Source organism: Pelmatolapia mariae, linkage group LG10_11, assembly GCF_036321145.2.
Source record: "Pelmatolapia mariae isolate MD_Pm_ZW linkage group LG10_11, Pm_UMD_F_2, whole genome shotgun sequence".
Taxonomy (NCBI): domain Eukaryota; kingdom Metazoa; phylum Chordata; class Actinopteri; order Cichliformes; family Cichlidae; genus Pelmatolapia; species Pelmatolapia mariae.
Window position 1 is genome coordinate 21,658,072 of NC_086236.1, and position 16,622 is coordinate 21,674,693.

The 16,622-nt window shown below is 40.7% G+C and overlaps 1 protein-coding gene across 3 annotated transcripts in view; it reads left to right on the top strand.

The window, feature by feature from the left end:
- Window positions 1-16,622, top strand: part of LOC134635684 (disks large homolog 4) — an 83,478-nt gene that overhangs the window by 19,083 nt on the left and 47,773 nt on the right. The window contains exon 1 of one of the 3 annotated variants that reach the window (XM_063485144.1): window positions 6,187-6,292. The exons of the other annotated variants lie outside the window; for them this stretch is intronic. Within the exon in view, the coding sequence (XP_063341214.1) occupies window positions 6,251-6,292 (42 nt within the window). The 5' untranslated portion in view covers window positions 6,187-6,250. Of the gene's footprint in view, window positions 1-6,186; window positions 6,293-16,622 lie in introns of those variants that run through there. 3 annotated transcript variants of the gene reach the window in all.

Here is a 16,622-nt window from a genome sequence, read left to right on the forward strand (position 1 = left end):
TCAAGTTTTGGCTTGGATAAAATCTGAAGTAACTGCAATTTGACTGTAATCTTTTTATTTATAATTCGTGGAGCAAATGACCAGGAAACACTCGGCATTTCAATCGATTCTCCTGAGTGAATTGGACTTTTTAGCAGCTTATGTAATTTTCTGCTCCTTCCCACTCTAAAATCTCTGGGAAAAAAAAAAAAAAAAAAGCAAGCAATAAATTGCAACATATGATGCCGGTGAATCATACACAAGTGTCATTACATAACATTTAGAACTAGAATATTAGGGCATATCGAGGAGACGTCACAAGATTTATATTTAGTTGCGTGCCTGACAATACCTTTGACTCTCCCTCCCTGTATGGCACTGAGTCAGAGAAGGATGGGTTGGTAATTTGAGAGGCGCGAACACAGATGATGCGCATAGTGAAAAGGATTTATGCTCGAAAAGCAACTAATCTTAATTCTATCTTTGAGAAAATTGCTGCAATAAATCCACGTTCTCCTGTGCGGTAAGGAGGACATGCAGTGCATTTCTGTTGCCTCCTCTTCTCTAGCCTTTTTTGATCATCACTCCTTTCCCTGTTGTCACTCTCAATCCACTTCCTATTTCCACAGACTTTTTTTTTTTGTCCTTTTTGCCTCCTTCACCCCTGTAATCCCTCTCTCGGTCCTCTCTCCCAGCCTCCTCTTTCCTTTATCTCATTTTACCTCCTCCCCCCATCCCTCCCACTCTGCTCACTCTACTCTTCCCTGCTCTCTGCTCTGTAGCTTACCTTCTGCCCTCTTCTTCAGCACTTTCGAGGCTTCCCTAGTTAGTGCCTTTTTTTCCTCCAATGAATTATACATTTGACAAGATGTAGTCAAAGTCAGCATCTTCGCGTGCACTTTATTGGTTTCATGTATGGCTACATCTGACATGAGCATCTTCTTCCCTGGATTTGGTTTTACCACTCACATTTGTCTTTTTTTCAGTCTATATAAATATTTATATAATGTGGATGTGTGTTTATTGTGTGTGCGTGTGTGTCTGTGCGCTTTCAAGGATGAAAAGCTTATGGCTGCTGTATCTTACGCTAGCCCCGAGAGTCTCCAAAATGGAGTTACAGTATAAGCTAAACCCCTCTGCTCACAAGTCCTTTCGAGCCTCCTCAATATTTTTTCAAGTCATCCACCTTAACAAGCGCCCATTCACCATACCGTGTGATGCCAGTATGAATGTGTGCAGCAGTGTGTGCTGTGTGTCAGGATTAGTGATCCAGTGGAGAGCTCAGATGATCTCCACTCAAGGGCATGAGCATCCATCAGGCCTTTGTATGCAGCCACAGAGACACTGATCCTGCCAAGTGTCTCCCAGGGCACAGTGTGCGAAGCAGAGCTTGCCCCAGTGCAAGACCGATGCCACGACTGCACTGTGCTGAGGGTCTCTGCTGGTCAGTTAAAAAGCACAGCAGAACAAATTTGTAGCTGTATAGAGACGGACAATTTATTTATTTATTTCCCCCTTCGATTGCTCTGTCGTTATTTCTGCTCGAATGACAGCTTGCTTTTGTGGTTGAGATGAAATACTGGCAAAAAATTCAGGGGTTAGCCATGATCTCGGTTCGTCTTTATGTATGTATTGCACCACTCACCCACACGTTCATTTGTTTTACCAAAAGAAAGCCACGTACACCTACATGATCAGACAGAATGCATGCAAGCTGTGGAGCATTTCGCTCTAGTGCAAGTAGCTTTTGCACTGTGGATTGAAGCCTTGCTCAATTTAAAACTATGAATTTTTTGCCTATAAAACCCATTAGATTCAAATAAAGAGGAGGTATAAGATCACCGTACACCTGCTCGCTTCATATATTTGTATAATAATAATAATTATAACTAAGAAAGTCAAATTGCTTCATGTTAAGTTTTTTTTTTCCAAATCGTATGCCCATCAGTTGCCTTGTTTCACTATCTTAAGCCTGCAGAGTCAACACTGGTGAGGGCTCACTTCACGTATGAGTATATTTCAGCTCCTTTATGATGCTCATCATCCCCACCAGGCGCTTTAGCCAGCAAGAAGGCTGTTAAGAGCTTCTCTTTGTCAAATGCACACAGCACAATCTGTGCTCCTGCTTCTGCTGCTTCACTCTGCTCTACTGTCTCTTACAGTGAGAGAATGAGCAAAGCCTCATCATTTCTTTTGAACTCAAATGGTTCGGTGCATTAGGTGGATATTCTGGTAGGGTAGATGCTCAGTCTGCATCTTTAGTGCTTTTTTAGTTTCTCCTTTGAGCCTCATTTTGGGCAGATGGCTACTTCTTTTGTTATGTTGTTGGTGATTTAATAGGGCAATGTAACGTTAAACAGTTAACACGTATTTAAACAACAACATTAGAACCTTTCCATTTTGTGCACTAAGAGTGCCACCTTCAAGGGTCTGATGCTCATTTTCATTGTTTTGGCTGTCAGAATCATCGTCCATCCTCAAATTGTCCACATGACAGATGACAAATTAGATATATCATTGCTTGTTTGGGTTGGACACTTTGTCATTTCACATTGAGCGAGAAGGCTAATGGGGAGCCGTGAGCCTGCTACGGTGGACCGTAAGGAGGGCAGTGGCTGTCAGCTATACCGCTCCGTTCTGAGCAAACAAGAAACACAACAAAGTGTCGTGGCAACCTGGAAAATTCAAAATCAATAGCAATGAGAGTGTACATCTAATGATGTTGATAGAGTCGATAGAGGAGGCTCTGTCATCCTCATTAGGGTCAAGGAGGGTCAGGCTGTCACTGGATCCTTATGTAATGACACATTATGCCAACATTGTAGGCTTTTTAGTTAGAGATCATATAACTAGCATGTCATATGTGGGAAAAGAGGAAGGTCAAATAAAAGTGACGAAAACAAGAAAGCCAAGCTGATATCATTGATGTGGACTTGCAACAGCTTTGCAAGCAGGATCTTAATTTCTTAGAGAGCTGATTTTCTTTTTCTTTTTTTTTTGTAATACAGCACACAATGACATCTTGTGGCACATTAAAAAACTACAGCTAAGGAGCTCATGACAGTCTGATTAAGGAGTATTCATACACATTTCACATGCCAGTACCATACATATGTGAAGCTCGGATGCTGCATTGACCCATGACAAAATATATACACACACACACACACACACACACACACACACACACACACACACACACACACATATTTATATATATGTGCATGTAGGGCCCTGTGTGTTTCCTCATAATTTATAGGGAGCATCTGAATTACTGTATCAGTGATTCATGAGCAGTCCCGCTGTCACAGGCACTCACATTCACAACAGTCTCATCTGAAATTCAGGTCACGATTTCGGGGGTTTTGAACCTCCTGCCTGGCAAAGAGCACAAGACTGAACAGAGTGCAAGTCAAATTCGAATTATATGCTTAGTAACCCTAATGATAGACCTCGCTGCCTACATGTGTGGCTTTGGCCCTGAGAAGACACGGCACACGACGTGAGCTAATGACGCTATGAGAGTTCAGACGTAGTGACACCCAGCACAGTAACGCACAAGTGCACATATTTTTCTCTGATTTGTTTGTCTCTGGCTTTGTATCTTCATGTTCCTCTTATAGGTGATGTCAGTTGCCTAGCAACCAAGCAATCAGGGCCCGATTGTTGCCATGACAACGTGGCAGGGGTATCATCATGGAGAGAATAGAGATGAAAGGAGGAAGGGAGGGAGAGAGGAGAGAACGGGAGAGATAGAGAGAGATACGGAGAGCGAGAGAGAGAGAGAGAGAGAGAGAGAGACCTGCCATTGAAGGGTGTTGATAATGTGAAGCCCACAGCGTGCAGGTAGGAGGATGACCTCTGTGTAGGCGCCGGCAGAGGATGCTCATGAATGCAGAGAATAGAAAATTAATGTTTGGTCTTATGTGGCTGGATTCGCGGGTTACACAGCGTTTAACACTCTTCTAACGGGCTTCACTCCAGATGGAAATGTCACGATGTGCTTGAGTTGTCTTTAGTTACAGAGAGCGAAGCTGCGCAGAAGCCACAGCTCACTGTGTCGCTGAGATCCAGAGGGCTGTGGGCCTAACCTCTGCAGGTGTCATAACCCATCCATCACCCAACAGCCATCCACTGTAAAACAGTCCAGTGGGGTCATGGTGCATTTTACTCTATTTATTTCCCAACCAAATTTTGCCCCCCCCCCCCCCCCCCCCCCCTTAATATAGCCATATAGCTGAAAGACATAAAAAGAGAAGTAGCTGAAGTGCAATTTATGATGACAACTAAGCCTGGAAAGGAGTTATATTTAGTTAAAAATTTGGGCAATACCGATCAAAGACCACTCAAGTTTGTCTGAGATAAAAGCTTGAATGGCTACTACATAATAACAATTGGACAAGCATCGACTGTTATTAGCGATATCAGTATTTTGCATTAAGTCATGATGCATTACTTAGAGAAAAGTTGTCTTACTCATTCATTGTTGACTTTATTAATGTGCAGTTTCTGGCTAAAGGGTTACGATACTGCTTCTAGTATACCTGTAGACAAGATTGTGATGTGGATAGAGTAAGTTATTACTTAAGAATTTGTACAGTTTGATAGAGTGTCTAATGCTTGCGTAAGAAACAGTATTTGCTATGGTTATATACAGAAAACAGACAGTATAAAAAAAAATCTAGAAACGCGCTTCTTAAAGCAATCTCCAGGTCTTTGTGATGTGAAATGACTGATAAGATGAACATGAATTTGCTCATGTATCCTTGCGTAGGGATATGGGTATCAAATTTTTGCAAAAAAAAATTTGGGCCGTTTTAAAGCAAAAATACATTCTCATAACACCAGCCATGCAATTTACCAGTTATCACTATGCTAGGCTAATGTGAAGTGATAAGGTGAGGAAGTATCACAGGCTATATTAAGATGCTATTTGCACCTAAAGTCAAAATCGCGATAAAAAAATATATCCTTTATATAGAAAGAGACCTGAGCATTCAGACAACAATGCTGGCAGCTACTCTAAAGGTACAAATTACACAGACATCATATGTAAAGACTCATCTGTCCCACCTAGGAGTATTTGTAATTAAATCAGCTTTCATGTTAGAGTTTAAAAAGCTACAACACTAAGAGAAGGGTCCGATTCATTTGAACCTTTAGAGGTAAAGAGCTGAACGTCATTTACTGCATCTCATATTTGACACACATCTTCAACAACTTCAGTGATCAGCACCCAAATATTTTTGCCACATGTCTATTATTAAATTTTGTTGTGCTTTATTAATTTATACTATTTGCTATTTAAAGAAACTAGGCTTCATCGCTGCAAATTCAACAAAATGTTGGGTCACTGATTTTACAGCTTGGCGTGCACCAGTTGATTTCACTGTGGCAAAAGTTGTTACTATCCAATAAAAATATGAATATTCAACTTTAAAAAATTATTTAAAAAAACAGATATTCTCTTTACAAAGCAAAACTGGAAGCTGAAACCAGAAAATATTGGTATTTTTTCTTGCCTATATAAGAAGGGATTAGCTGATTATCAACTTGCTGTCAGCTATTTGACCAAATAAACCTTCAAAGTGTTCAGTCACCGTGTAACAGCGGTGACATGGACATTTTTTCACTTCCTTAAAACATTCTAAACCTGCGTGAGATTATTTATTCATTTATTTTATCTTCTGTGTTAAGCACATCGAGATTGCATGCAATGCAATGAGCTATCTAGATACAATTGCTATTGCCGTTAAAAGAGTGGAGATGAAGGTGTACCCAGAGATTTCATATTTGCGTCAAACACGCTGGTGAGCCAAAGAGGGAGCAAGAAGCAGAGTGAGTGGAAGCATACTGTAAAAAGAAAAAAAAAAACAACCAAAATCATATAAAAAATAATATAAAAGGTTGTCTCTCTGCCTGTATGTCCCCTTCCCCCTTCCCTCCCTCCCTCACCGGCGGTGGCAAACATATTTTCTGAGTCACGGCTGGAGCAGGCAGCCGGTCGTCTCTTTTCCGACCCTTGCCTTTAACACCAAGATACATCCAACACCAACAACTCTCTGCTTCCAGGAAAACTCTCTCTCTCTTCGTCTGCTACGACACCCCCCTCCCCCCCTTCCCTCACTCCCCCTCCCTCTTTTTTTTTATTCCCCCTTCCCCAGCCTCCCATCTTTCTCTCTCTCCCTCTCTCTCTCTTTCCTTTTCTCCCCATCTCTCTCCTCCTCTACTGCGGGTGTCTGGGAGGCTGTTTTTCCTCTGTCTCTTGCTCATGAAGGGCCGCACTAAGCTCCCTTCTCTCTGTCCGTGTGTGGTAGGTAAATTCACCTCTCTGTTTGTGTCGTTCTTCTCCTTCCATCCCTCTGTTGCTGCCTCTGTTTTGCATGTTAGCTCAAAGTCTGCTAGTCGTTCTGGCAGGCTTAGGGGAGGTCTCTACCTACATCTGTGCATACTGCATTGAACATGCTTGTAATCTGCTCCACTGTCATGGATTAATCAAAAAATATGTGTCTGAGGAATTTTTCTTTTTTTTTTTTTTGCTCTCCTTGTACGTGTGCTCTGGGTAGGTTTAATCATCCAGTTTGGGTATTACGTATGAACATGGCCCGGCACGTGTGGGTGTGTATGTACCAGTGAGCATGTTTCGAAATGCAGAAAGAGTGAAACTCTAGCAGACTTGTTGATTAAAGCATTACAGATTCATGCATGCATGTCTTTTATTCTACGTCTGGGTTGGTTCCCGCCTGTGTACGTCTGGGGATGATTCATATTCTTATGCACTTCTCTTCCCCCGAGGACTCTGGGACATTAGGCTAGTGTCCTTCTCAGATAAGGAAAATCATCCTGTTTAATCAGCTGGCATCGCTTTTAAAAAAGGTCATTTCATTTTTAGGGTTACAGTAAAGACTCGTGACCAACATCAGGTTAATGGGACACAGAGGCAAGCAAATGGGTTTTTCTTCTCATGTCCTGGTTACATCCCTACGTGCTGAAATACTGTTATTGAAGCAGTCGTGCAGGTTTGTGTAAAAAACAGGGCTACTCCAGCCTTAATTAGCTGACATGATGAATCTCTACTTTGGCTGATTGAGTGTTTGGGACTAAGATGCCATTTAATGCAGTTCCACAAGCAGAAGCCACTGTGTATGCACATGTATGTGTTTGTGGTCGAACAGCGCTTTGAGCTGGTCATTATGGTGTATTTGACAGGTTGGACTGCAGATTTGTAGCTCAAGTAGGTCTGATTTAGGAGAGCCATTAAATTTATGGACTTGTTGATTAGAATACGAAATGCAGTCTACACAACGTGGGGCATATATAATGTTTTTTTGTTTGTTTGTTTCAGTGTGCCAGCATGTTGGATTTTAAAAGGAGTAGATTAAACGATAGCTTGATGCAATTTCCAAGATTAAGTGCACAAAGTGTTAAAAAATTATATACATCTCAAGAACTGGAGTTTGATGTTTTGATAACCTTTTTTATTATTATTCTTATTCTGGTTGTTTACCTCAGTTGTCAAAGACCAAAGGTGTGTCAGTCAGACTGTCCTACAGGTGCACATGTGTCAGACATCAAGACATGACTAGACCAGCCACTTCAGGTGGTCCACCATGAGATGCAAACTTCAGAAGTACTCCAGGAAAGTTTCAGAGCTTGGAATCAGTGTGCATGAGTGATGGACAGATCAAAGTATATACATATATAAAGAAATGCCTCATAATCCAGTGCATCTGTCAAACACAGCAGAAGTGGAGTTATTGATTGGATGTGTAGCACTGCCGGTGGACTCGTTTGAGTTCCCTGATAATTTTGCTTCTAATTGCAGCAGCGCGGTGATCAGTACATACATTAAGACTCCTCAGATCCAAAGGATCGCATTAGAACACGAGGAACAATGATCCAGCAGCAAGGCAGTCTTAAACATTCACCAAAAGCAATTTTGGAGGAGTCATGAACTTGACCTCGAGTTCAATTGAGATCCCAAACAAGCAAGAAGTGAAGATGGCTGCAATCCAGGAGGACCAGAGCATCATGTAGGCGTGTGATCAGGCAGTTGTCTGCCTGACAAATTTAGTTAAACTGGTTGGATCACATTAGGGGACCATATTTGAAAATGGTTGCAGCCTCTACATAGTTTACTTTATGTGGATGTCACTGCCCTGATATTGAGCTGAAAATGACGCTGGGCCTCAGATACCATAGAGGTAGCATGCGTGAAGAGCCAACATTTCTACTTTGCTCCAGGTAGCAGAAACAAAGTGAAAATATAGCTTCTCCATGCCAGTGCACGCCACCACATGTTTCAACATCATGCTATTTCATTGTCTTATTTTATCACCTTGTACAGCTTTCTAATGGGTTTGCTGGGCCATGACTGGCCAAGTGATCTACTCCATCATAGCTGAAAAAGGATGCTGATGGGAGAGCAGATTTCTGTCATATGTTTTTCATTTCGTTGTTAGTAAAATTTTACGAGGCCTGACTCGTTTGTGAGTTTACTACCTCTGCTCAACCAGTCACTCTTTCTATGATTATGAAATGTGTCTTTGCAGCAGTTGTTTTACACATTTGCACCGAGCCTGGTTATACTAATGACAACTGACCGTGACAACCGAGACCGAAGTTATCACGTATTTCCAAAAATCAGAAAGTGCCACTAGTTGCTATTTTAAAAATGATCACCTCCTTTTACTGTTAGTCCTCATTCTGTTTAGAGCAATGGTGATAATATCTCTTGAACTAAACACTGCTTGCTAGATAACACAGAAGACACTTACAGCAAAGTGATAATTACTATGTTCGCTTAAGACACTGCTAGTCGGGCAGCTTTCTACCGTTATTTTAGGAAACTGTTCAGCTTGTCATAAAGATCTATGCTGGCCGTTCAAACTACGCCTACCAGCCACAACATTAAAACCTAATATTATGTGGAGCCCCCTAGCGCCAATAAAACAGCTCTGAACCATCTGTGATTGCAGGTACCAGGATATTAGCTGTAGATCAATTAAGTCCTGTGAGTTGTAAAGTGGATCATATTAGTTTTTCCCACATATCTCACAGATGTTTGAGCAGGACTGACATGTGGAGAATTACAGAACAAGTTAAAGCTCTTTGTTAGGTTCTTTATTACAGTTGAAAGATGCTACCTTTGCTATAAAGGTCTGCTATAATGGCCTGCAACAGTGTTTAGGCAGGTAATGCATTTCATGCAGCAAACATCCTCGTGAATGCCAGGACCCAAGCTTTTCCAGGAGCACACTGACCAGAGAATCGTGCTGCCTCTGACATCTGCCTGCCATGCGCATGCACCCAGCTCTCACCATGATGTGCAACAGAACATGATTCATCAGACAAGGCCATCTTCTTTCACTGCGTAACTTCTGATGCTCCAGTGTAAGGGATCTCAGCAGTGGACGGGGGTTAGCATGGGCCTTCTGGCAAACCGGTGGCCATACAGCCACATACTCATGTACCGCAACCAGCTTTAACCCTGTAACACCAAGTTATTGTGATCTCAACATCATTAGACTGATGTTTGTTTGTTTGTTTTTTTATTTGTCAGAAGGTTCAATAAACAGTTTGAACAGGTTTAAATAGAAAAATGACATTTTTCTGGCAATTATTTCATATTTCAGGCTTTGCAGGGTCACAATTTCTAGCAATTTCAGCTCAGGATATCAACCCATCAGTTAGCCTTTGCTCCCTATGTGCATCTGTGAGGCTTGGGCACCTATGCCCCTGGAGACAGTTCACATATTTTACTTCCTTAGACACGTTTTATAGGGAATTACCACTCCAGATGAGCTGACTGGGTCAAAATCATTTGAATCCTTATACGTCAGCTTAAGGTTAAAGCCATGTTCACTTGCTGCATAGCATATTCCACCCTGTAACAGGTGCAGCCAACAAAATAACAAAATAATATAACAAAATAACTGGTTGCATTCACTTTACCTGCCAGGGGATTTAATATTATGTCTGATCTGTATGTATTTGAGTGCTATTCATAAGAAACTGGTATTTTCTTGTCTATTCATAAGAAATTAGTGTTTTCCTGCTTACAGTAGCAGCCTGTACCAGTAAACATATGTCAGTTCAGTAACCATGACCATAAAAGACCCTCATATCAATTTTGCATTCTGATTACTGTTAACAGCTTCGTCTAGCAGTCCCAGTCTTCAAAAACCATCCCCTGCGGCACACCTATGAACTCCTTTATTCAAATGGGAGTGGTGGGAAAATGGAGCATAAATATATCCAGTTAGATTTACCTGGCAGGTTGGTTCCCGGGGGCTGTTCTGTTTTAATCATCTTGGTTAGAAGCTGTTCCATGGCTGACCAGACTGACGTCCTGCTGAGCACACTACTTGCCGAGCCAAAGCAGCGCGTGGTGCCGTCTTTTGTTGCATTTCTTCAGAGGGGGATCCAAAAGAAATCTACTTTTACTCTGACAGTCTGTCAAAAGTATAAATGAATGCGTGCACACAACGAATGCAGAGTTGTGTTGCCACGGTGGGGTTCTGTGCTCCAGCGCAATTTATTCAGTTCCATTCAATACAGTGTTACAATATGCAATGAAAAGTATTACCCATTAAATGAACTCCTGTGAGTCCTGGCCATGGTCATGCTAAAAAACTTACAAAACACAACAAAGCAAATTTCACATCTAATTATAGACTAAGCTGCATTCACACCCCTAGGCAAAGAAAATTAAACTAGCCTAAACTAAACTGTAGTCTTCTTCCATCTGCTGTTACAAAAATAGTTCAGTGAGGAGTGAGTCTTGCTTCTGCAGTTACCACAGAAACCATGGCAAGGTTCGTCAGCTCTATGGAAACACCACATGAAGAGAAGCACATGGAAACACTACTACATGAAATCACTCCATGAAAAAAAGAGCTTCTTTAAAATTCCTGTGGCTGGTGTTTACTTGTTAGTGGAGAAAATAGCATTTATAAGGCTTATCATGGTGGCTGTGGCTAAGGACTTTGATATTACTAACAGGTCATGGTTTCACACAGACAGGCACAACGTATTTGCCACCAACACCTTAAAGGATACCTGATATAGTAATTTTGAGCTGCATATTTTTCCAGTCCTTGATTCTAATAGTGTAGCTTTGCATGATTTAAGTTTAAAATAATTTCTGAAACAGGCTTTTTTAGCTCCTTGTCCTTTAAGGCCCCTATCTCTTTAAGGCTTCTTTCTGATTGGCTGTCCTTTGCAAACAGAAGATTTCAACAGCAGTTGGGTGGGACTTCTGCGCTCTCGTTGACATTGTGCTGCTCTTCATGATCGCCTCGACGCAGTGAAGAGCTCAACATAAAACAAGGAAAGCATGACAAATATGAAATAAGACTTATTTTATTAAAGTCAAGTCTTGCAGCTTGCAGCTTGCAGCTTGCAGCTTGCAGCTTGCAGCGCGACATATTACGACATCAGCCAGACATTGCATTAGCATGTTCGCAGCATGGCTGCTTTAGCAAGACGACAGGCTAAGGGAGGGCTTTCGGCACGTGGGTGGTGGTGTTTTACATCGAACAGATTTTAGTGCAGGTTAGAGCCTGACGTGATGATCCAGATGATCTTTTATGCGCATCTTTTCACATTATGCGTGTTTAAGTCTCAGATGGAGGGGAGGGCAGCTGGCAAAGGATCGTCTCTGTACTGTGGATGGCACACTGCTGTTTGTGTTTAGTGTGGGAGGAGGCATAGCAGAACCAGAATGTGATAGAGACTGTGAGGCTATGGTTGCAAAGAATTGGACCAGTAGCTGCAGTTAGACGTTCTTCTCTCATCACAGGAAGAGAATTATCCGCACGCTTTTAAGATTACGACGTGACAGTGTGGATGCTCTCATCCACTTGAAAGGTGGTGTGGACAACTTCGATCCCGTTTTGCCCCTTAAATAGTTCTCAGTACGCCTGCAGCTACCAAAAGGAGAAAAACAGTGCATTCTAGTGGCTATGTATTTTTTCTTTTAGCTTTTTGAATGTGTTGAAGGGATAATGCACGCACCATACTTCATACATAATGGATTGCTCCAAGTCATCGCTGTTGGTGATGACTCCATTTGGGCATGTAATATTTATACAGCTGGGTGAATTCGCAAGAGAGAAAACCAGGAATATCCTATCTGAAACCTAACAGTTTGCCTGTACTACAACTTTTGTGTCCTGCTGTTGCACCTGCAGGTTACCTTTAGCTTTGTGCAGCGTTGGGGTCAAAGAAAGGGTTTTTACTGATGACAACAAGTCCAGTTTAACTTTCTCTGACACTAAAGAGTGAATTCATAAAATATTACACTCGAATGCATCTCAGCTAACATTTTGCTTCTAGTAAATTAGTTTTAGCTCGCAGGCTTCTTTGATATGAAATTGCTGCAGGACTGTAGTCACTAAATAGAATCAGATATTCACACAGAGAACTTTCAGATATTGTTGGTTCTGTGTAGGTGTGAATACTATTATTCTCATCTTGTGTGTTTTCCTAGTCAGGAGAGCTGATGCAGTCTCAGAACCTCGGGAGATTCCCAGTTGTGTTTGCGTTTCAGTTCCGCTGTTCCGGTGTCAAAACTGCTGAATGCTGGAGGTACTAGAAGGCTCAATACTAGAGAATTGTTCAGGAAGTGTGATATACATTTGTTTCCCCCCAGTTTGCCGTCTTCTGTGATAGTAGTTCTACACTTTCAGTGAATGCAAACACTAAAGCTGTAATTCCTTGTAGGTTTTGCCTCAACAAACAACTATTTAGAGAGCGAGCCCAGACAGAACAAAACTATTTTGTCATCCATGTTTCACATGTTCTATCAGATTATGGCTTTTTATAAAAATATAATTGGTAGATTTTCGTTTTGACTTATTTCAGCACGGTGTATTATACAGTAATGTGGGATTTGTAGGCTTTGGTATGGTCATGTTAACTTGGTAGTCCAAACCTATGTTTTAGAGCTTTCAAGAAACAATCGGCTGCATGGTTCAAAAGAATGAAATCCACTATCAAACTACAGTTTCAACACCTGTAACTTGCATGTAAGCAATCCACTAAGCAGGGGATGAATATACAAGGGGATTAAATCAGATGGCACTTATTCCCCAATTGGAGATCCCTAACAAAGTCAGCAAAGAGCACATTTAGCGTTTATCTGCAGGCAACTCACTTTAGATCCCTTTTGTGTGATTTCTCCTTTTCCCAGATCTACAGTATAGATTTTGGAGAGATACACCAGGTTGAAATAAACCACAAATATGCTTTAAATTAAAAACACATTATAAAGTTTGGAAAAGCTGTTATGCAATGGCCACAATCAACTTTATGGTGTCATTATAAACTGGTTCCGGTATGGATAACATATGGAATAATTACTCTGCGTACATTTACATTTGGTGAAAGGTTTGAGGCTAATATTATTGTTATTTCTGTTGGCTGGACTTACAAAATATGCTCTAATTCATAAATCTGAAATGTACGGTCTATAGGCAAAATGAAGCAATATCAAAGTGCATTCATTGCTTTATCTAATTTTGAGATGTTTATGTATATGTAAGAGTCTAATAAATAGAAAACAGCAATCTAATTTAGCTGACTATAGTTGGCGGAGTAGGATCTATTGATCACACACATCTCAAAAACGAGGTGAGCTAATCTAAAAGCAAGGACATGCTGTGCATTTTAGATGTGTGTGGGGAGATTAACAAAAGCATCAATGAAGACTGAATATTTACATTTTCACACAATCAAATGTAAACCGATCAGAATTTCAGCTTTGATTTTAGCTTTAATGTAAACTTTCAGCCAACCACCACAGCTAGTATGGAACATCTGGCTCTAACCTCAGGGCAGACTTAGCAGGGTTTCAGACACTCACAGCGTCAGTGAACGGCTCTTCTCGTGAGCTCACTGTGTTTCTTTAAATTCTCTGTCCATTTGAGAAAGACCTGTCACGTGTCTCGCTTGTGTCGCATGTAATAGTAGCATGAGACACCTGCTTTTATGAAGACAATCACCCGTGACAGAAACAGTCCTGCTATAGAGCCAGTGACCAGAAAGCTGCTGGCAAGAGGACTATTTGTTAGGGATCTGCCACCCTTTGCAGATGTTGTCATGGAAACACTCTTTTGGGGCTCTCTCTCTCCCTCTCTCTGTGTTTCTCTCATACAATGCAGCATTAGGATGTTAATGCTATACTCAAAACAGTTCAGGTTTCCATGTGACTCCCACGCTTACATAATACTGTAGTTGAAGGGAAAAGCCACTTACAGTATGCCATAGAAATTATACTGTACCCATGCTATATTATACTTATTATACAATACCTGTGTACCCATGTATTATACTGTACCTACGCTGATAATTTATGACGTTAGTCACATCAGTTTTTGTGTTAATTGCATGTTAATACACTTAAGTGTTGCATAAAATGGGTCACTTCTACTATATGTTGGTTATACACTATATATTAAAGATGGATGCCTCTTTGTCTGGTGTCCACTGGCCTAAGCCTCGAGTTAAGGATCTCGGTTTTCCTAAATGGACATGCTGAGTGTGGCTGACTACAAAGCAGGGATAGAGCATGCTCAGATGGTAATAACTTTGAAATCACATGGTAGCCTCTCATAATTAATTTTATTCTGTGTTAAATAAGACTTGCAACGATACCATTAACTCATCATGAAAGTGTTTATTGATGTATCAAACCATGTAACAAATGGGCGTTTAAGAATGAGTCTCCTGCTGGTAGTTAGAAAACTGCAATTTGTTTTGTTTTTCTGATTGTTTGCATAGACTTTATAGTCTATGCAAACAATTCAAAGCTACCACACAGTACGCTAGCATAGTAGCCAATCAAGTCAGCAGTTTTCTTTTGCCTTTGAACTGAAGCTACACAAAAAATAATCCATGATTTGTGAATGTGCGTGTAAATTGCTACCAGAGGCCCCCACTGGTCATAAGAAAGAAAGCAGGTTTCAGGGATTTCTGCCTTCCAGATCTGAAACCTCCATGTCTATGTACAGTTTATAGTTATACTTAAAAAGAAAAAAAAGACATGTCTATGTCTACATATTTTTAATGAAAGCATTGAGAGGAATCCCAGGCATTCCTGGGTTGTTTATTTGGAGGTTTCTCTATTAGGAGAGAAAGAATAGAAAATAGTTCATTTCTTTTTCTTGCCAATGATATACAATTTAGACCTGTGATATGAAGGCTGATTTGAACCAAACTGAAATGAGACAGACTTCTGATTAGATGATTAGTTATCGATATTGTGACAGTACTCTTTAAAGAAAGTTACTTTCAGAAGGTGGAGTATTGCCAGGGGAACACAAACACACATAAAAACTGTGTGGATGTAATTCAAGTGGAGGAGTAGAGGAAAACGCGTGGACTACCCTTGTGTAATTTTGAAGAGGTGGCCTACTAAAAGTCTGTTACTCACAATCTTTTTCAGTATACAGTCAGCAATGTGCACTATCAAAGGGCATTCACCGCTGCAATCGAGGACAGACTTTCAGTTATTATGTGCATAAAAAAAAAAAATATATATATATATATTCATGGTAACTGTTGTAGCTCTCAGAAGTCTTCAGAATGATTAGAGCCAAGAGTCCAAGTATCAAGCCTGGAAGTAAGACATTTCCATAAATACAGAGTACTAAAAGACAAACGTGAAGCAAGCAAAGACTCAGATGACTTATAAAACAGAACATTTATGTGATCAAGGATTCTCTGCTTATTTTGATGATTACTCCCTGAATCACATGACCAAACTAGAAACTTTTAATTTCTACACACGTGTTTTTTGGTCATTGAGAGAGTTAACTCTAAAAGAATAAAAGAAAAAATTTTTAAGCACCTGGCACTATAGTCTAATTCACACTGTGCTGTAATGACCTCCCCATGAAGATCTGTGATAAACCTGCTGATGTCTTTAGCACACTGGATATCTCCAACTCTATAGGTGGGAGATAAGGGTTTTAAAATATATATATCAGCAGCACACTGGGATATCTGGAACAGTTTCTGTGTTCGATTTAACGCTGACGTCACCCGGGAGCATTGAGCCCTGCGCCGCAGTCGGTCCTGAGATGAATGCACAATATTCAAATCTTCCCTACCTGGTTCTCTCACTCCACCCTGTGGGCTCACCATGCCAGCACAACCCCACGAAGGAGCGGAGACCATCAAAATACCAAATGAAAACTGAAAAACACATTCATGTTGTGACAGCTGTAAAGTGTGTGTGTGTGTGTGCGTGTGTGTGTGTGTGCGTGTGTGTGTGTGTGAAAGAAAAAAGGACAATAACTTATTGCTATGTATTTTATTTTGAAAACACTATTTTAAAAAAACAAGAGTAATTTTAAAATTGATTTAACTTTAGGTTGATTCAGGTTTTTTTGTTTTGTTTTTTTGTTTTTTGTTTTTTAGTTCTGAACAGGCCCAGCGAAAAATAAAGGCCCACTTTCAGCACTTCCGTTTAGCACAAGTGGCACTATTCCCTATAACAACCATCCAGATCATGCGCAGTGATAGCTGAGAAAATCCAAAATAATGACACATATAAATACTAACACAACAACAAGAGAGTCTCAGCTTGTCAGTCCTAGTTTACGTCACTTTTACACTATTACGACATTTAAGAGTGG